At 50.4% G+C, this 19,294-nt stretch overlaps 7 protein-coding genes across 7 annotated transcripts; 3 read left to right on the plus strand and 4 right to left on the minus strand.

Annotated features, from left to right (window-relative positions):
* Positions 1 to 45: 45 nt before the first annotated feature.
* On the plus strand, positions 46 to 858 carry AUEXF2481DRAFT_3939 (uncharacterized protein; the record flags this gene model as incomplete). Its single annotated transcript, XM_013489355.1, has 2 exons — positions 46 to 326; positions 381 to 858. The coding sequence occupies 2 exons, from the start codon at positions 46 to 48 to the stop codon at positions 856 to 858; spliced, it is 759 nt and encodes a 252-aa protein (XP_013344809.1).
* Positions 859 to 1,879: 1,021 nt separating this feature from the next.
* AUEXF2481DRAFT_38704 (uncharacterized protein) lies at positions 1,880 to 5,634 on the minus strand. The gene is made up of 3 exons (XM_013489502.1): positions 3,545 to 5,634; positions 3,249 to 3,439; positions 1,880 to 3,191 (listed from the first exon to the last, which is right to left on the minus strand). The coding sequence occupies exons 1-3, from the start codon at positions 5,585 to 5,587 to the stop codon at positions 2,066 to 2,068; spliced, it is 3,360 nt and encodes a 1,119-aa protein (XP_013344956.1). The 5' UTR covers positions 5,588 to 5,634; the 3' UTR covers positions 1,880 to 2,065.
* A 598-nt stretch (positions 5,635 to 6,232) lies between these two features.
* Positions 6,233 to 7,601, minus strand: AUEXF2481DRAFT_28393 (uncharacterized protein; the record flags this gene model as incomplete). Its single annotated transcript, XM_013489430.1, has 3 exons — positions 6,233 to 7,192; positions 7,242 to 7,489; positions 7,544 to 7,601. 3 exons carry the CDS (start codon positions 7,599 to 7,601, stop codon positions 6,233 to 6,235), a joined length of 1,266 nt encoding a protein of 421 aa, XP_013344884.1.
* Positions 7,602 to 7,968: 367 nt separating this feature from the next.
* On the plus strand, positions 7,969 to 9,886 carry AUEXF2481DRAFT_96650 (uncharacterized protein; the record flags this gene model as incomplete). The annotated part of the gene is made up of 2 exons (XM_013489668.1): positions 7,969 to 8,771; positions 8,826 to 9,886. The coding sequence occupies exons 1-2, from the start codon at positions 8,258 to 8,260 to the stop codon at positions 9,884 to 9,886; spliced, it is 1,575 nt and encodes a 524-aa protein (XP_013345122.1). The 5' UTR covers positions 7,969 to 8,257.
* A 2,654-nt stretch (positions 9,887 to 12,540) lies between these two features.
* AUEXF2481DRAFT_28395 (glycoside hydrolase family 47 protein) lies at positions 12,541 to 15,854 on the minus strand (the record flags this gene model as incomplete). The annotated part of the gene is made up of 2 exons (XM_013489431.1): positions 12,541 to 15,778; positions 15,826 to 15,854. The coding sequence occupies 2 exons, from the start codon at positions 15,852 to 15,854 to the stop codon at positions 12,541 to 12,543; spliced, it is 3,267 nt and encodes a 1,088-aa protein (XP_013344885.1).
* A 398-nt stretch (positions 15,855 to 16,252) lies between these two features.
* AUEXF2481DRAFT_28396 (uncharacterized protein) lies at positions 16,253 to 18,159 on the plus strand (the record flags this gene model as incomplete). Its single annotated transcript, XM_013489432.1, has 2 exons — positions 16,253 to 17,553; positions 17,607 to 18,159. The coding sequence occupies 2 exons, from the start codon at positions 16,253 to 16,255 to the stop codon at positions 18,157 to 18,159; spliced, it is 1,854 nt and encodes a 617-aa protein (XP_013344886.1).
* A 528-nt stretch (positions 18,160 to 18,687) lies between these two features.
* On the minus strand, positions 18,688 to 19,260 carry AUEXF2481DRAFT_3945 (uncharacterized protein; the record flags this gene model as incomplete). The annotated part of the gene is made up of 1 exon (XM_013489356.1): positions 18,688 to 19,260. One exon carries the CDS (start codon positions 19,258 to 19,260, stop codon positions 18,688 to 18,690), a length of 573 nt encoding a protein of 190 aa, XP_013344810.1.
* Positions 19,261 to 19,294: the final 34 nt, after the last annotated feature.

Below are 19,294 nucleotides of genomic sequence, written 5' to 3' on the forward strand. Positions count from 1 at the left end.
GAAAGAGCTGTCACATCAACAGAAAAACCACACACACATCCAACAATGCCTCTGGACACATCATCATACACGCTTGCGCATCTGCGCCTGGACGGAAGGAGATGGAACGAATTGCGACGATGCCATGGACAGATGTCGACACAGGCGGCGGCCGATGGATCCAGCTACCTTGAGATGGGCAACACAAAGGTCATTTGCACAGTCACTGGTCCTACGGAATCACGTCGCATAGGAGGAACCGGCAATGCCGAAGCAAAGATCGAGGTCGAGATCGGTCTGGCTGGCTTCAGTGGTGTCGAGCGCAAGAGACGTGGAAGAGGTGACAAGTGAGTTGCGCTGGCTTGGACAATCATGCGACAGGCAGCTAACCACATGGACAGGCGCACAAGTGAGATGCAACATACAATCGCCTCGGCCTTTGCAGACACCCTGTCGACACAACTATATCCTCACAGCACAATCAACATCAATCTGCACATCCTATCCCAGGACGGCTCCTTGCTAGCTGCCTGCATCAATGCCTCTACTCTTGCCCTGATCGACGCCGGTATCCCCATGACCGACTACATCTCAGCCTGTACAGCTGGTAGCACCGCCTCATACGCTTCCAATGACGAACAAGCCGACCCTCTGCTCGATCTGAACGGCATGGAAGAGCAAGAACTGCCTTTCCTGACTGTTGCAACTCTGGGCACCGATGACAAGATCAGCGTCCTCATGATGGAGACCAGAGTACAGCTCGCTCGTCTCGAAGCCATGATTGCCGTCGGCGTCGACGGCTGCAAGCAAATCAGAAACACTCTTGATGGCATTGTCCGCCAGCACGGCAATTCTTTGTTGCAGAAGACCGTTACTTGAGCTTCTCCGAATTGAAGGATTTTATCAGAAATTCCCAACATCCAGAGCCTTACTCTCCAGGTAACACGCGCCGTGCAGATACCATTACTGAGTTGATCGTCGCATACCCGAAATGCCACGATAAGAGCCTCGGTCTGCGCATAGTTAGGCGATTCATCCCCTCGTCGATGGACTTAGCTTTTAAAGGGTACTGGTCGCCGACTTGATGGCTGGATCACGCCGCTCGGAGCAGAGCCAGGTTTAAATGCACCGCAAGTACAAGCGTAGAACACACTAGCCGTATATGAGAATACAGGACACTATCCGGCTTCACCCTCAGGAATCAAGCCATCCTGTTCATCATTAAATCTTATTGACCATACTTTGATACTCTGGTGAAACTGCTACGCCAATGCCACTCCATCGTGCCTCGAAACTTGCTTTTCCGATATTCTTGATTGTCGTCTTTTCACTGCCTCTCGGTATGCGGAATACTGTGACAATCGTAGCTGTCACACAACACACTGGTTTCTAGACTTGCAGTGATTTCAGGAGGAGACGCGGTTTCGCCGACTTCCTGTGTGTGTGTATATTGATAAGAGACATGGCTATGCCGCTCCATCGTTGGGAAGAAAGTGAAAATGGTGGAATTTCAGCCATTTCTCTGTTTACCCTCTGAGTAGACATAAACATCCGGACTCCACTCACAGATCAACGTGATGTTGTCCTCTCCGTATGTTTGGACCTGAATACAAAAGTCTTTGACCAACATCACCAGCATCATACGGTGACAAATCTCCCACCATCTCAGAGAACCGGTCCTGTGGCTCACAGGCACCCACCCTCGATGAAACCTCTCCAAAGTCTAGCGTGAATAGAATCCAGAGGGTGTGAGTTCGACTCACAGCCTTGGTTGGTCGCAGTGATACTTTGGTCGAGAAGAAGTTTCCCCTGGTCAAAGACCTGGTTTTTTGCTTCGCGTGTCTGTTGTGAGTTTTGTGGTAATTTCTTTTGATATTGTGCTAGAGGCAAAGTGAAGATATCGTGTATCGAGTGACTTAAAGGCGTGAATATGATATGCTATATACATTAGATGAGTAGACCAGATCTCCTGCTGACCATGCAAACCCCCAACCATGATGCACCACCCAATGCTTATGAACCCGTGTAGCCACCAACTCCTTGCCACCCAATGCATAGCTTTACCTTCTCGCTGTTTATGATAGCCTCACGTCCAACCAGCCAACCTTTCAATCTTTGGCACCAAATCCACTATTCTGAATGGCTTACTAATACTGTCATCCATCCCACTCTCCATGGCCATCTCCCTCTGCTCCTGTCTCGCATTCGCTGATACCGCAATGATTGGGATATGACCAGTCAACTTTCCGTCCCTCTCATACTGTCTGATCTCCCGTGTAGCTTGCAACCCATCCATTAAAGGCATTTCTATGTCCATGAGAATGACGGAAAGAGAAGGTGAGGAGGCAGGGTTGGACCGCCAGAATTTCGTCTTGCGGAGGTGGGAGAGGGCCTCGAGACCATTGTCGGCTGTTGTTACGCTGAAGCCGTGTTTTGTGAGTTGTTGAAGGAGGAGCTTCTGATTCACTGCATTGTCTTCGACAACGAGGATGTTGATGTCTTCTCTCTTCGTCTTTATGTCTTGTTTGAGATGAATGGGCAGGTTGTGAGAAGTAGCAATGGCTGGGTCGTCCGTGTGACGTGTCTTAATGAAGAAGGCAAACGTGCTGCCAACACCTGGCTCAGAGGCCACGCCGATCTCTCCTCCCTGAAGCTCCGAGAGCTCGCGGGAGATGAAGAGACCTAGACCAGATCCACCATACTCTTTCTCTGTCCGCGGCGAGCCTTGTGTAAACCTGGCAAAGATGCGGCTTTTCTCATCAACACTCATACCACATCCGGTATCTTCGACACTGAACCAGAGGTAGAAGCTATGTGGCTCGAACTGTGGATCATCGTAAAGACCATCGTGTAACGAGTGAGCAACCACGAAGTCAATGTTTGGTAGTACATTTTCCGAGGGCCGTATTCTCGACGCACCAACTCGTATGGTAACCTTTCTTTGCTCCTTCTTTTTGCAAAACTTGATCGCGTTAGTTAGAAGGTTAATCAACACTTGTTGCACTCGGCCTGGATCAAGCATTGCCCAAGTCACGTCCAATTGTTTGAGCGACTCGTGGGCTTCCGCGATCAACTGCACTTCACCTCTTTCTGCTTCAGCCTCGAACATCTTCTCAACGTCATGGAGCATTGTTGACACTTTTACAGCTGTGGGTATAATCTGAAGAAGGTTCGAGTCGAGTTTTGAAAGCACAAGGATATCGTCCACAATTCTGAAGGATATAAATTAGCACAATACGAAACTAGCCGCCGTCATATGTCCTTCTTACCTCTTTTGATGTTGTGAGCAGGATATTATGGTGCTGGTCGAATCGATTGCACTGGTGATCAATTCGTGCAGCTGCTCGCCGATCCGGGACTGTTTGGTTTCGCCCAGCCGGTCGGCGAGGGCTGTCATTTCCGACAAAGTTTCTTGGGCAGCGTCCGAACAGTGGAAGACTGCTCCCAAAGGGTTCCTGATCTGTATGTTGTTAGTGTGATTTGTTGCCGTCATGATCAATTCATTCAATTACCTCACTACAAAGAAAAGTTAGCGAGCTTGAACTAATAGCATCAGGAGATGAACATACTGCGAGACCATGTCTATAAAGTTAGATGACTGCCGTTTGGCTTCCATGGCTTCCTGCACTTTCATCTGCTGTACAGTCTCGGCAAACTTCAATGCTGAGATGTCAAGCATGGTTCCGATGATGCCTTTAACTGACCCATCTTCCTTGTACTCAGGAAGTGCAGATGCAGTGACCCACACAGGACCCATCGTCACTCCGTTTCGGTCCGCCCATTTTTTCCGAAGTCTAAATTGTGCGCTTACTGTCTTTGCGGTGTCGAACACTTGCTGCCAGCGGTTTCGCACAAGTCCGACGTCTTCTTCATGAACTATGCTTACCCAGTCGATCTGATCGAAGGGTACGACTGTATGACCTGTCATCTCGTACCACGCGCGATTACAATAGGAGAGTCTTTGACTTTCCGTTCCAAAGTAAATAGCGATCGGTGCCATTCCTGCAAAATTGGCAAATTTTTGCTCCCAAGCTTTGGCTCTTTCCAGCGCTTGCAACCGTTGTACAGATTCTGTCTCTCTCATCTTGGTGTCGTGTATATCCGTGGTGCAGCCAGAAACACTGGTGACAACACCGTTCTCGAGCACTGGGACCACAGCAGCTTGAACCCAGATACCCTGACCATCGGGAGTCTTGTATCTCATTTCGAAGGTAACAGACTTGCCGGCAGCTGCACACTTCCATTTCGTCAGGAGATACTCGGCATCCTCTGGATATGTCAAGTCCAAAAAAGCCAATTTGTCTCCATGCATGTTTTCAGGTCGACAGTGAGACATGGCGCAGAAAGCATCATTGCCATAAATCAAGCGGCCTTCCATGTCGTATTCGAAGATGCCAACACCAGCCATATCGACAACTTTGAGCGTACGTTGGAATTGCCCAGTCACGGCTACCGCTTCTCTGTCTCGGTTTGCCAGTGCGGTAGCCAATAGGTGTTGTTCCCTAGCTGCCTGTGCTGCTCGATACTGTTGCTTGCGCTTCTCTTCATCGGCAAGGAGAACGCTTGTCGCGGCATTGCCCAAGCATCTGGTGAATTCGTTGACCCATTCGCGGTAGTTGTCGTTGAAAGGTCGATTTGCATCTTTTCCAAGATACAGATACGCAATAACCTTCGGCGATCTGTTCGACCGTATTGGGCATAGAATGCAGTTTCGCATAGACGATGACCGAAATGGCGTGGGAGTCTCATCAGGTTTGATAAGTATCGAGTCCCTCAAACTTGAGAAGATGGTGAAGTGATCCGAATCCAGCTCGCTCGGCAAGGTGGAGGTGATTTCAAGATCTCCGATAGCCCCCTTCAATCTAAATCGCATCTTGTGTGTCGGTACGGAAGATATGTCAATAGAACTCCTTGGTTCCACTTCCGGGTCCGCGACGTATAGGAAAGCAAAAGGGAAGAGGAAGGGATCCAAAGCTAGACTAGTCGGAATGCTTTGCCAGAACTCATGAGGGTCTTTGACAACATTCCAAGCAGTGCTGAGTGCTCGTAGTGCATCTCGCCTCTTCTCAGCTAACAGCGTCTCTGTAACATCTACCAGTGTTATTTGGATACCGGGAGTGGATCCGAATAGCGGTATGATCGTCCATGATAAATAGACTAATTCAACAAAGCCGTTCCGCTCGTACACAAGAGCCCTATTTTTGATCTCAACTCGTCGTCCTGTAGCTTCCGCATTTTTCAAAGGCGTGAGAACAGATTCCAGTGCCAGGTCGTCCCAAACATCAGCGAGAGGCTGACCTAGTGCACTAGGATGTCTATCTCCGCATATCTCTGAATATGCTTCGTTGTAGAACATGGCACGCTCGGATCCGATAACAAGAAGACGCGGCTGTGAATCGAGCAGGCAGACATGGCAGAGTTGTATTAGATCCTGAGGCCATGATTCCAGCGCTCCAAGGGATGTCGAAGTCCAGTTGGCACTTCTGATATGTCGCAGATGGTCATCCAGAGTTCGGCTTCCAGTTTGTGTTTCTGAAAGTATTCCTCTTCGTCTGTTCTTCTCAGCGCCGGACATGAGCTTTTCGTTGACTGAATTGGCCACCTCCATGATCACACACCGAATGTCATGCAAAGTGGCAATCACAGCAGTAGAAGTGCTCAGCTGCTATTTGGGTGGAGGCGATTAGGCTTCGTCACAAGCAGGGAAGGAGTGAGGTCCGTGCGCCTGTTGATTTGTCGTTATGAGGCCTTCGGCGATCCGTTTAGATCAAGGCCTCAAAGCATGTCGCATATCGCAATCATCGTCCTGATTTGCGTGTACAGAATCACAAATTTATCATGGAGCTCAGGTTATCGTAATGCTAGGCTCATATTGGAATCAAGTCGTTCTTCCTGATGGGTGTGTGTCCGCAATGTGGTCGACAAGGAAGGCTGAGCTTTGGCATGTTCTAGGCCCTCATGACTTTATGCACCGAAGATCACGCGTTGTGCTTGTTGGCAACAAATCGCACGAGTCAAATCTCGAAAGAGTCAGGAGCGATAGGTCCATCAACACCAGGGTCTTTAGATCTAAATGGATCGCGTTCGCAGCGATTCGGTATGACATGTGTTGTAAGCAGAAAGACAAGCCCTGAGCTTGCCGTGATGTCGCATCTCATTAAATACTCGTTGACATCCTAATAGAGGCCGCCCGCATCTTCCAGGAAGACGATCTATATTAGAATAGTTATGCTATGGTATTTATGGATTACAGTCACTTGTCTGAAGTCTTCACAATCTTACTGCGAGGAAGTTCGCGACAATGTGGGCAAAGCCATTCGCCTTTAGGTTCGGCTTTGAGGTCGACACAACCCCAATGGAACCACTGATGTGGGCAGTCATCGTTGTCGCAGGCAACCATATCGCCGAATGAGACACGTTGACAGACACAGTAGACTTGTGTATCGTCTTCCTCTCCTTCAGCATCAGGTTCGGCATCTTCGCCTTCTTCTTCGGAAGCAGCAGAGGCTGCACGGGTACCTCGAAGTCGAGAACGCGGTTCCACCGTACCATCAATTCCCACTGGCAAGGTTGACGGCGTTGGGCTGACACTTCCTCGAGACGATGAAGGCGTTGGTGATGTGAGGTGACGCTTACGATCTTTCTTCGATGTCACATGGCCAGATCGAATACGTTTTCTGTTAGAGCCTGGAGCCGATGCTTGATGTGGTGCAATTTTTTTGTTGTGTGGTGCTTTCTTATTAGGTTGAGCAGATCCAGCACGACTCGAGTTGGGGACAGGAGTGCCAGCTTTCGGCGTACCAGAAGTCGGGCCAAGCGAAGATTGTCTCAGGGAAGACGACATGGTTGGTACAGTGCCTGACATGGAGGGGTTCAGGCGACGACGTTTCGATGCGTCCGCACTGCCCTCCCGTTGTGACCTTGCTGAAGGGCTGTTGAGATGTGCTTGATTGAGTAATGCATTTTGCGCATTCAACGGTGATGATGTGCGTTGGTTGACAGCATGCAGGCGGGCAATCGCTGCATTAGCAACATTCGGTGCACCACCCGATTGTGCCGAGTTGATGGCCATGGCTGCCGAAGGTGTGTTGCTTGTAGCAACACTGCCGGCTTCAGGTAGCAGAAGAGACGGTAAAGTCGGATCCGGAGGCATCTGCTCACTGTTGACGAGATCGCGCAACTTGACGTCAAACCTTCTGACATTTCGGTCGAGCTGGGCTTGTCAGTTTTGTTCGGATATTCAGGATTGATTCATGACCCACCAGTCTCATAGCCTTCTCACTCAATCCTAGCTTCTCAGCCTGCAGAATCTCGATGCTATCAAAGTTTGCCATGATGACTTTAGTGAGGCCTTCCTCCTTAGGGTTCTTCACATGTCCACCTTGGGCTCTGACGAAATTCTGGATTGATTTGTCGCGTGAATTTATGACATCGCGCAAGTCCTGAATGTGTTGATCTTTTGCTTGGATTTCTTCCAACAGATGTGCAATCTCAGCCGGGAGGTTCGCGACTGCCTCAGAAGTTAGCATCTAGCTCCCAAAGAACAGAAGGCGAAACAATGTACCATCATGACAGAACTGATCCAAGACTGTGGCAGCATCATCAGTGCCAATGGCGGCCATGGTTAATGAAAAATGAAAGCAAGCTGATGATCTTCAATAGAAAGTTGGTAGATAGGATGGCGCGCAAGTGAAGGTGGAAGAAGTCGCTTCACAAACGAAACCGCAAGACGAGTGAATGCAGCGGAACAAACGCGACTTTTCTCGAAACTCTCTGTATAAACACTGCAACTTTTCGATACGCTCATTCAACCAAATTATACTGTTGATTGTCGAAGCAACATTTTCAGATCATCATCAACTCTCTCGACGACAGGATGCGAGCAGCAGCGCGCCAAGCCCAATTGCGCATCACGGAGCAAACTCGCGCCGGCGAATGTGGGGACGATGATTTGGACCTTCTCGAAGCTCACGATGCCGAGGACGAAGATGAGGCTCTGTCTAGCGACTCGGATTCGTCTTTTGGCGACGATGAATACGAACATGCCAACTACCGGGTGAATGACAACGACCATCCACGCGACGACGACGAGTACAATGAAGATCGATCATACTATCTAAGAGACGACCGAGGATCCATCACATCTGTCCTGAGTAGAAGCAATTATCGAGCTCCCAGTAGACTGCCGCTCAGAGTCGCGTCAGCAAACCACAACTACAACCACAGGACCGAATCACTCAGAAGTGCCTCTGGAAGACTCGCTTTCAGGGTCGCGCCCATGTCAGGGCGACAGAGTAATGGCGTGCCTCGCCAGAACATGCGCGACGCCATAGTACAGCAATGGGATCCGTCGCGACGACAGAACGGCCAGTCACGATCAGCACACAACACAGGACACGCGACAGGAGCCCCGCCGACGCCGCCTATGAATGACAGCGAGGAGGAGCATGCAGAGAGACAGAGGACGTTACGCGACAAGATTATGCAGCAAGTTGAAGAGAATGGTATCGAGCGTCCCCAGGGTTACAATGTCTCGTACCACTACAACCGTCGCGTTGAAAACATGCATTTCGGTCGCACACATCCCATGAAGCCATGGCGACTCACTCTGACGAAACACCTCGTCATGGGCTACGGTCTTCAATTCGCAATGGACAACTACGACGCTCTTCCAGCAAGCAAAGAGACCGTCGCTGCTTTCCATGACGAGGATTATGTCGACTTCCTTTCAAAGGTCTCACCGCAAACATTCGACGAACTATGTAAAATATACGAAGATCGAATTCCGCAGAGTTATCCTGGAGAAATAGTAAAGCTTGGGCCCTTCAATCTGTCGCCGTCACCAGGTGCTGATTGTCCTGTATTCGACGGCATGCAAGAGTACCTCTTCTTATACACCGGTGCCACAATGGAAGCCGTCTCAGCATTGACGAATCATCAATCTGATATCGCTATCAACTGGTCTGGAGGCCTTCATCACGCACACAAGTCCGAAGCTTCGGGTTTCTGTTATATCAACGACATTGTTCTGGGCATTGTGGAACTACTGAAATGCCATCAGCGTGTCTTGTATATCGATATCGACGTCCACCACGGAGATGGTGTCGAAGAGGCATTTGCAAGCAGTGACAGAGTCATGACACTCTCCTTCCATCGCTATGGTATTATCGACGAAGATTCGAGAGAAAAGCACCTCTTCTTCCCGGGAACTGGAGCGCTAAATAGCAACGGCAACGAGAAGAGTATCGGCAACCACTTTGCGTTGAACGTGCCTATCCCCAAGGGTATTGATGACGACCAGTTCCTATACCTCTTCGAAACCATCACCGGCCGTACGCTGGAGCACTTCCGTCCTCAGGCCATCGTTCTTCAATGCGGAGCTGATTCACTCGGCGGCGATCGTCTCGGCCAATTCAACCTCAACATCCGCGCTCATGGCGAGTGTCTGGCCTTTGTGAAGAAAGCCGGCGTGCCTTTACTTATTCTCGGCGGAGGCGGTTACACAGCTCGCAATGTGGCTCGTGCATGGACTCACGAGACTGCTCTCGCTGTCGGCGCAACACTCAGCGAAGAGCTACCCATGCATATCGTCCCTCGCCCTCAAGCCTTCATGGGTAGAGAGCATGGTGACGGCAGGTTATACCCTGAACTCGCTGGCTTCCACAAGAACAACGTCACGCAGAAAGAGCTGGATCTACTAGTTGAGCATTGTCATGAGGAGCTCAGATACATCCAACATGCACCCAGTGTCGTCATGGAAAGCTTGCCGGGCAGAGCACAAATGGACGCAGCCAGAAGACAAGTCGATGATGAAATGGAAGCAGATCGTGCGGCAGAAAGCGGCAGAGGCCAAAGCGACAGGCGCAGACGCGAAAGAGGCACAGGAACACGTGGAGAGCTCCGATAGAATACACTACGTTTGGGTTGCACTAAAAGTGACGAAAGGCATGACCGGCGTTGCTATGGGTTTGCGGATAAGAGATACCAGTTTGGAATGTCGCCATTGCATAGATAGCTCTTTCCCTCAAACCAGAAAGAAAACATGAGCAATATTTGGACCTGGTCTTTGTCATTACTCCTCTCTTCCACTATAAATCCAGACCAGGGACGACACTGTGGGAAAGACAGGGTTATATCGCAAACCAAAGAAGCCTCCGTTGGGAGTAGCGACAGAAAGTGCATCTCGATGGGGATCACCGCTTCGCTGGAATGTATTGTGCCTTGTTACAGCTTTGTACGACAGCTCTCCTCCATGACGAGAGCCGAGTAGCATCGACTGTAGATAAGCACAGTCATTTCACAGAATGGAGCCTCCGTTGAGAGTCGACCAGATGCCGTATCCCGGTGGACCTAGCTGCAGCCTTGAAAAGCACTCTGCATTGATGCACCTACGAACTACAGCTCTCCTCCACGATGAGAGTGAAGTAAAAATGAGCCGTAGAAAGGCACAAACATTTCCTGATCGGTAGAGCATCCGCCGAGAGTCAAGAGATAAAATCACAAAATACCGTATCTCAGTGGACAATACTCGATTTTCGGGAAACACTGTGCCTTAAATCAACACAAAGGGAGTAGCGACTCTGTCTCGAGGAAATGCAATATGCAAGGGAAGCACGCAAGGAATAGATTTGCCCTTGATTATACTATAAAACTCCCATCACACTTGTAATCACTCTGTCCTTCAAGCAGGAGATCTCTCTTCATTACAACTGCTCTCAGCACGATGGAGAGCATATTGCGGTTGGATCTCCAAATTCTAGAGAAGGTGCTTGGAATTGCTTACGTCGAGAACGAACGACACGTATCGGGTCGACAAATCTCTAGACCTCGAGCTCTCCCCGTCCGCCCTTATCACATACTGGCTTGAGCGTCTTCTATTACACTCTAAGGGAGAGCGAAGAAGAGTTATCGACCCGGTGCGCTACGATACACTTTGTATTCGACAATGACTTCGAAAAAGAGTCAGATGCCATGCCTCCTCACGGAAGAGTGGACCAGGCATATTATCGTGGTTTGGAATATCGTAAAGTCATGATGGAAACTGCTATATCATCACTACTTGATGCATTGCGTTGGCTACAGGGGATATAGAAATGCTACAGCTCCGGGTAATGCTACTTGTTTCGCATCGCTCAGTCAAAAAGTCATTCATGGCTGTAGAAAGGTATAATGTGATCATAAACAATCTCGATAACAAGCGTAGATGCGTCGAATACGATGAAGTTATCTTGAATCCTATGTTGGCTCCCTGTGACCATCATTGTTGCAAGGTACACCTTCAGGACCTGGTGAATCAAGCCAGAAAGAAGGATTTTGCGGTTCAAGCATAAGTCATAAACTGGCTCGACGAAGGCCCTAAGTGCAAGATCATCGTCTTCTGTTCTTTGAAGAAGTTCCTCGTACTCTTAGCGAATTGCACAGATCAAGGAGACCGAGTTTGTGAACCTTACCCTCGAAGACACGATTGACGAAAAGACCACGGACATCAAGAATAGGAAGATGGACGAAATCAAGAGATGGCCGAGCGTAGATAAGGAAGGATACAGGGAGAAGAGAGGAGAGGGGAAGAAGCAGGGAGACAGGTCAGTGAACCCTCAAAACTTTTAGTAACTCCGTTGTCACAACCCCCTTGGTTTCGATCGGAATATGTACTAGACATGAGAAGGTAGAACAAGTAAACCCGAGAGATTCACCGACCTGATTACTCCCTCTACCCCTTTCCCATCTCTGCCCACGGTAAGAAGAGCCGTGACATAACCAACTTGTTGCATCACAAAAGTAGCATGCGAACAGATGGTGATATCACCATCATCATCTTTTTGATTACTCCAAGCATGTTGATAGAACTTGTACACTTGCAATCGATACTCACGATATTGAAAAACCAGACCATAAACATACAAAATATAGACATCCAGTCCAACTATTCAAAAACACCACAGAACATTAAAGATCTGTACCATCCATGTACAAGCAAGCCGAGAACGTCAAGCCGTTACAGTCTTCATGTTCACCAAAGCTGACATTGTGACGACTGCTGTGACTGCATAAAACAAGGAAGATGGCGTGGATAACGACCCCTCACCGTCACCACCTTCAGCCAGATCTGAAGGGAGGGCATGGAAGTCAGCGACTTTCGGCTGGCCAGTTGTCGAAGAAGATCCCTCCATGTGGTCGTTCGTCACAAGAGACTGGAACTCGTGACAAGAGATCAAAAGTAGGGAAGCGTGTCCATGACTCTATTGCACCTTCCTGCACTCCCGCAAGTATCACTACCTATGGAAGCGCGAAACATCAACAAAGTCCGAGATTGGAGATCAAGGCAAGTACGAAGTATCACGGACCCGAAAGTTCCTGCGGGTGAGTGCGAGGGCTGACTTGCCGGCTTCCCCTCCTTGAACCTGCTTGACCAGGGGCTCGCCGCGGACTCTAGGGACAGTCTTTTTGCCGGGTGCCATGTTGATTTCGAACCGAACCCTCTTTGACAGTTTTATACTCACTTCCCGTGCCGGCACATTGACCTTGGGAACAGACATGCAGTAAAGGCACCTTATATTGGTTTTAGGTTACGATGAGGTTGCTAATCCGCACGCCTTTGCTCGTAAAATAATACCTCCTCCTGACGCCAATGCCTGGCACTTCTTGGACCTCTTTCTTACTCTTCGTTTTAGCCTTCGTCGTCTTTCTTGCCTTTTTCTTGCCAGTTTCCATTGGCTGTGACTCGGTCGCTCCAGTCTCTGCGAGTTGCTCAGACGCGCCACTCTTCTTCTGACGGTCGTCGACGATGATAGCACCGTCTTGACCAACAACACCAACAGTGCTTGCACCTCTCATAAACGTGTCCCAGACGTTTTGTCCACCCGGAACCAGTGCCAGACAGATCGGGTGACGTCTCGGTAGACCTTTGGGCGTTGTTTGCACCTCGTCGACCAGAGGTCTTGTTCCTTCATCGCTTCCAGAACTGACGACGAGTACCAATTGCAAGGCCTTCGCAGAAGGAGGGAAAGATGGTATGGCAGACAGCTTTTTGCTGAAACTACAGCCACCACGACGGATAATGAGAATTGTGTGTGAATTAACGAGATCAAGAGGTATGGGAGACGTGTTACAGAGGTCAGAGTCGATGACGAGGATGGTCGTGTATGGCAGGCTGCCCGGAGATAGACTGCGTGGATCTGGCGAAGCGTCGACCACAGCGGGTAATGGTGCCGCACCAGGTCCTATAGGTAACATGGCAGGCGTGGCAAAGCGTTGAAGACCCTTCCTCTGCGGGGATGGCAGTCCAGATGCTGAGGGCAACGCTGCAGTTGATTTCGATCTCAATTGCTTCGCTGCGTCGCGCAGGGCATCGTCTATGCTGCCTGCATCGGGCAACACACCGACAAGGCCGTCAAGCTGTTCAGCAAGACGATGAACATCTGCAAGGAAAGCTTTAGGTAGAGAGTCCAAGACCATGTCGCCAGGGCTAGATGTACCTTCCAATGCATCCAAGTCCAGGTCTAGACTGAAGTCGAAAACATGGTTGGTCAGTGCAGTGCTATTGTACAGAAGAGTCTCAGCAGCAGATTCCTCGGGATATGGCACATCGATGATCAGGTCCATGGCTTCGACATCACGCATGCGCGTAAAGTGCGGATCTGATGGGTTGATCTGGGATAAGGTGTCTCGACTTAACGCGATATGCTCATCACGCCCAAGTGCAAAGTTGCCAAGCGTGTAGATCCTGTACTCGTCTTCGTTTGGTGCTGGAGACTCCAAGACCATACCAAATCTAAGACCAGAAATTGAGTTGACAAGCACACCTCCATCAATCTTCTGGAGTGTGCCGACCTCGAGTCCAGTCCCGGCGGTAGTGGGAAAAGTAAGATCGAACGTAGGCTTGTTGGATAATTTGGTGCTGTACCCGTCTGTAGGAACCAGGCAGAGTGGTAAAGTCCAAGGGTAAAATGTGAAGTTCGTCGGAGATTCAGGACCAAGCATGGTCACACTAGGATGGTCAGAAGCCCAATCCAAAGATGGAGCACCGGGCTTGTTACCGATTGGCATAAGATGAAGTCGAGCTAAGGAAGCGGCATGGAAGACGTCTGATCTAGCAGCCGTTGACGATACTGTTAAAGGTAGCAGTGGTGGAGGAAGTGGACACTGTCCGGTACGGGCCATTGGCTCGTGATTGGGAAGATCCTGTCTGCGACCGCCAGAGTTTTTTGAGTTGGTTCTGTTGGCTTTTGGGATGATCAGAGGGTGACCCTCAGTCGTAAAGACCCAGGGCGCATCGATCGTATTCAGAGGATGGTCTGGATCGAACAGGAGATACATGTACTTCGCAGTCTCACCAAGGAAGAAGCTTTCCATCCGATCAGTCTGCTCGCCTGTTCGGACATCTTGAAGTCCAGCCCATCCGCACTTGGTATAGCACCTACGTTTGATATCACGCAATGCCATCTCGCCGATATAGAGGTACCAAGGATCTTTCGTAGCCTGATAGATGTACCAAGTAGACTCGATGAACTCGGGTCGACCACCCCACCATCTCAGGCCACCATGAATGGCACCAGTGGTAACATCCCATCTTTCAGGCAATGCGCCGTATCTTGACCACAAAGCAGTGTATAGAAGGTGAGCGGTCACGGCTTCGTCTAGTTCACCAGCCAAGACGAGCAAGCCAGGATAGTAAGCACTTAGACTGTCGATCCAAGTGAGTCGCGGTCCGCCAGTATACAAATCGTTCTGAGCATAATGAGGATGTGTGGAATAAGCGTCACGGTACACGTGACGCATGATTGCAGAATGAGCATCCTGCCAGGTCTGGAGGAAGGCATCCGGCGAGTCTTCGGTTGTGTTATACGATTCGCCATCCAAAGCGGATAACAGAACATGCGACTTGAAAGCGTATTCAAAGAAGCTGTCAATACCGGCACCAATGCCGGTCCAAGGTCCAATCCATGCACCAGTCTCCGCGTCGATGCCAGCACCGATTAAGCCAGAGGCACTTCGTCGTTCCCAAACAGCCCAGAAAGCACGTTTGGCCAGACGTTCGAAGCGATCGTCGTTGGTCAAGCGAGAGAGAGTAGTGAACTCGAGCACAAGACTACCAGCACCAGCACTGCAAGTTTCGGTGATTTCACGCGACCCCTTTGGTTTCTGTGTTTTGTGACACTGTCCATGTTCTGGATCATTATTCAGAGGAGAATTCTCGTAGAATGGAGTGCCGTAGCGGAGATTCACTCTGGGATAAGGCAGTCCGGTAGGAGTGTTGAAGGCAGGTAGAAGACGTTCGCCCAGGTCTTGGGCAAGTCGCAGCAACTGACCATCGTAGACTAACCCGTTTGGCCAATGTACTCCATCTTCCCGTATGTCTGGTGTATAAGCACGAATGGGCAGCTCGCCAATGGCGAACAAGTGGGCACTCAGGAGACCACCCAATCCACGAATGGTAGTCTCAAATACTTGAACTTTACTGTCCATATCGAAGCCTCTTGCACGTCGACCCTGACCAGCAGGACCAGGCGAACCATCTCCATACTCTTCCACTACTAGTCCAACGTACTCTTGAAAGTCATCGAGTGCATTGTGGTCGTCCAAGTCCGAGGTCGGATCGGAAGCAAGGATGGCAAGGGTGGACAGACTATCCACGACAGAAAGCGAGTAGTTACCCAGGACGTCGTTGACTTCGATATGGGCAGGATTGGCACGATCGCGTGTCAAGGGTAGACACGAAAGCGGTCGTAATTCATCATCTGGGTAGGCGAATTGGCGATAATTTGTGAGACCATGATAGAAGACTGAACGTGCGTCTTTTCTAACACGAAAATAAGTACATGCACGGGAAGGGGATCATGAACATACCTCAGAGCATTGATCTCCGACTTGGTCATTGCCTGGCCAAGAGCGGCGCAAAGGATCATCAAGCATAGCAGCGTCGGCCATGACTGAGATGAGGCCCGAGATGGCGGCCGAGGGTGAACAAGCATTCCCAGGGCTGCATAGAGAGAAGTTTCAAAGCATTGTACTCGATGGTGATGAGTGCAAGAGTTGATAGTTGTCTCGATGGCAGATTAGCCGGATGCATTCCGTCATCGGTGCTTTCAAGACGCCGACTGGCAGCAGCGAACAAGACTTTCCCGCACCTGCTACTTCTGGCAAACCACATTATTTTGTTGCATCATTACAAAAGACTGCCACGATCACGACTCAACGAGTCGCATAGCAATCACACTCTGCGCGGGCGCAACCTCGACGACTTCCTTATAACAGCGCATAACTCCAAAACACGATGCTTTCGCGCGCGGCGCAACGTGCGGCAAAGGCCCCAATTGCCCACTTCAGCACTTCTGCTCGCTCTCTAGCTAAATCTAGCCGCTTTGTTCCTGCCGGTGCAAAGCCACCAAAGCAGACTCCTGCTACTCGTCCACCTCCCGCCGCTTCTGCCCGTCAAACGTCACCGGGCACCAGCCTCCCCAAGGACAAGACATGGAAACCCACAGATAGCATCAAGTTCGCTGCTCCTGCTGCTGCCGCCGCTGCTTCGCAAGCCAGTGGTCAGCCTGTCCGCCCTGCTGCCGACGGTCCCGTAGCACCTGATGCTTCTGCCAACACGGAGGCCACACCCTCCGCAAACACGGCCCCTACAGAGCAGCCTGGTCCAAATGCCACTGCCACACCCTCTAGTCAAGCCTCCGAGGCCAGCAACCCTGCCTTCTCAGGCCCTCAGTCTGCCGATGCCAACACAGCCCCCTCGGAGCAGCCCGACGAGTCTCAGCCGAAGGGCCCTCTGCCCGACTTGCGCCAGGGCATTCCCTCAACTTTCGACTTCGAGTTCATGAAGAAGGACGCGAGCACAAAGAACCCTACCGAGCAAAATGTCACCGGCGAAGAGACTCCCGAGTCAAATGCCGAGGCTGCAGGCTTCGGTGGCAGACGTGGTGCTGAGGGTGAGGATGAGCAATACCGTCGCGAGGACTACGAGACATCGTTTGACAAGCGTCGCGCCAGAATGGCAAACTACGGCTACCTTTCTCTGTTGGCCTTCGCTGCTGCCGGTACCGCCTACTTCACCAGACCCTACGGAGCTGATGAGACTCCTCAGGGCCTTGAGCCCGAGCACATTACTGGTTGGGCTCCCCAGAGCATGTACGCCCGTGTCAAGAACCGCATGAGCAGCCAAGCCGCATACTACACCGAGCCCACCTTCCAGAAGCTGTTGCCCGAAGTCCCAGAAACCCAGCGTCCTCCTTTCACCCTTGTACTGTCCCTCGAGGACTTGCTCATCCACAGCGAATGGTCTCGTGAGCACGGATGGCGTACTGCTAAGCGTCCTGGTGTTGACTACTTCCTGAAGTATTTGAGTCAGTACTACGAATTGGTCCTCTTCACCTCGGTCCCAGTCGCAATGGCCGATCCCGTCATCAAGAAGCTCGACCCCTTCCACATCATTCAATGGCCCCTGTTCCGTGAAGCTACCAAGTACGAGAATGGCGAGTATGTCAAGGATCTGAACTACCTCAACCGTCCTCTTGACAAGGTCATCATGATCGACACAAAGGCTGCACATGTCAAGAATAACCCCAACAACGCGTAAGTCGTCTGACCGTTTCGTACTGCAACCCTCGTGCTAATCTAATTTCTAGTATTGTCCTGCCAAAGTGGGAGGGCAAGCCTTCGGACCCCCACGCCAAAGACCTCGTCTCCTTGATTCCTTTCCTAGAGTACGTTGCAACTATGGGTGTTGAGGATACCCGCAAGGTCCTCGAATCTTTCGCCAACACCGACATTCCCCTCGAGTTCGCCGCTCGTGAAGCCAAAGCCCGTGAGGCGTTCCAGAAGCAGCTCGCAGATGAGCAGTCTCGCCGTCCTCAACGTTCCATCGGTGGCCTCCTCAACAAAGCCCTTGGTATCAAGGCTCAGCCCGGCGGTCTCTCGTTAGATAATGAGACCACTGTCGCCGAGGGTCTTTCCCAAGGCAAGATGCTTTCCGACCAAATCCGTGAGCGCGGCCAACGCGAATACCAACGTCTCGAAGCCGAAATTCAAAAGAACGGCGAGAAGTGGCTCAAGGAAATGGAAGAGGAAGAGAAGAAATTCATGGAAAACATGTCCAAGGACATGAAAAAGAGTTGGTTCGGTTGGGGTTCAGCATCAGGAGCTCCCGCAGCCTCCGAGACTGCCAAGAGACAAGAGTAGTTCTTTGAGTCTTTGATGTCTACTTTCTCGCGTTCTTGTACTAGGGAGGCCATGAGTCCGAATTTCTTTCTGGGTTGATGAGTTGAGATTTCTGAGCGGTCTCAACAGTGTATTTCTATCTTGGCGGCATTTGGACATATGTTTACTTGCCCCTGTCCCCTGCCTTTTGGTGTAAACAAAAATGTATATCACGTCCTTACTCTTGCATCTTTCCTCACCTCGGCTTTTACATGACCCTCTCTGCAGACTTCTTTCCTGCGCCCTCTCTCGCTGAAGTTCTCAGAAGACCATAAATTTCCTGTCGTTCGATAGCTACGACTCTATTGCTATGTACCCATGGAAAGACACACACGTTGGTGCAATCGGCGGGTTCGACTACACACTAAGTGACACCGGCACCACCCTCTGGCTTGGGATAGGCTGTGGAAAGGCACAGTTCTGTTCAGTTATGTAAGATGTGTGTGACTAGGGAGAGGCCCTAAAGCCGCTACCCTTAGTAGTGTCCTCGATCCGATTCTCACCTCATTTTCAGGCATCATTTCCACTCATGGGTAGCCCCTCAGTCCCCCTACCGTGGTCTTCCTTCATCACCTCACCACCCACAAGCAACATTTCGCAATCCTGCAGGACAAACGTCATTCTCGCCCACTTGTCCGTACTCGGATTCTTCCAACTATGCATAGTCGCTCTCTGCACAGCGATATCACCAGGCCCCATCTTCTGTCTCTCCCCTGAATCCAAGACCAATTCAATGTCCCCCTGAATCACGATACCATAATCCAAGCTTTGGGTTCTGTGCATCATACACTCGAAGCCTGGGGCAAAGTCTACGGTACGACAGACAGTACCATTAGGATTCACAAGACCTAATTTTCCAGATGAGAGGACTTTATCGTAAGTTTTGATATCGGTGTTGTCGTTTAGATTGGGCGGAAATTGAGAGGTTGTGTAAGCGACATTAAAGGCCATCTCTTTGTTGTCGTAGACTGTCCAGTTCGCGGGACGGTTTGCTTCGACTATGGCCTTGCCGGAGGAGTTGTGGCCTGTTAGGTATGTGGTTATGGATGGTAGGTCCGAGATTTGAGCTTGCTGCGAAGGCATTTTGAGAATTATGATGATAGTTCGAGAATATCGA

The sequence above is a fragment of the Aureobasidium subglaciale genome (genome assembly GCF_000721755.1).
Source record: "Aureobasidium subglaciale EXF-2481 unplaced genomic scaffold scaffold_7, whole genome shotgun sequence".
NCBI classification, from domain to species: domain Eukaryota; kingdom Fungi; phylum Ascomycota; class Dothideomycetes; order Dothideales; family Saccotheciaceae; genus Aureobasidium; species Aureobasidium subglaciale.

Coding starts and splice junctions, on each gene's coding strand:
- AUEXF2481DRAFT_38704 (XM_013489502.1), bottom strand. CDS start 5,587: ATGGAGGTGGCCAATTCAGTCAACGAAAAGCTCATGTCCGGCGCTGAG. Junction 3,440..3,544: donor TAGACATGGTCTCGCAGTAT/GTTCATCTCCTG, acceptor AACAACATACAG/ATCAGGAACCCTTTGGGAGC. Junction 3,192..3,248: donor TGCTCACAACATCAAAAGAG/GTAAGAAGGACA, acceptor TATATCCTTCAG/AATTGTGGACGATATCCTTG.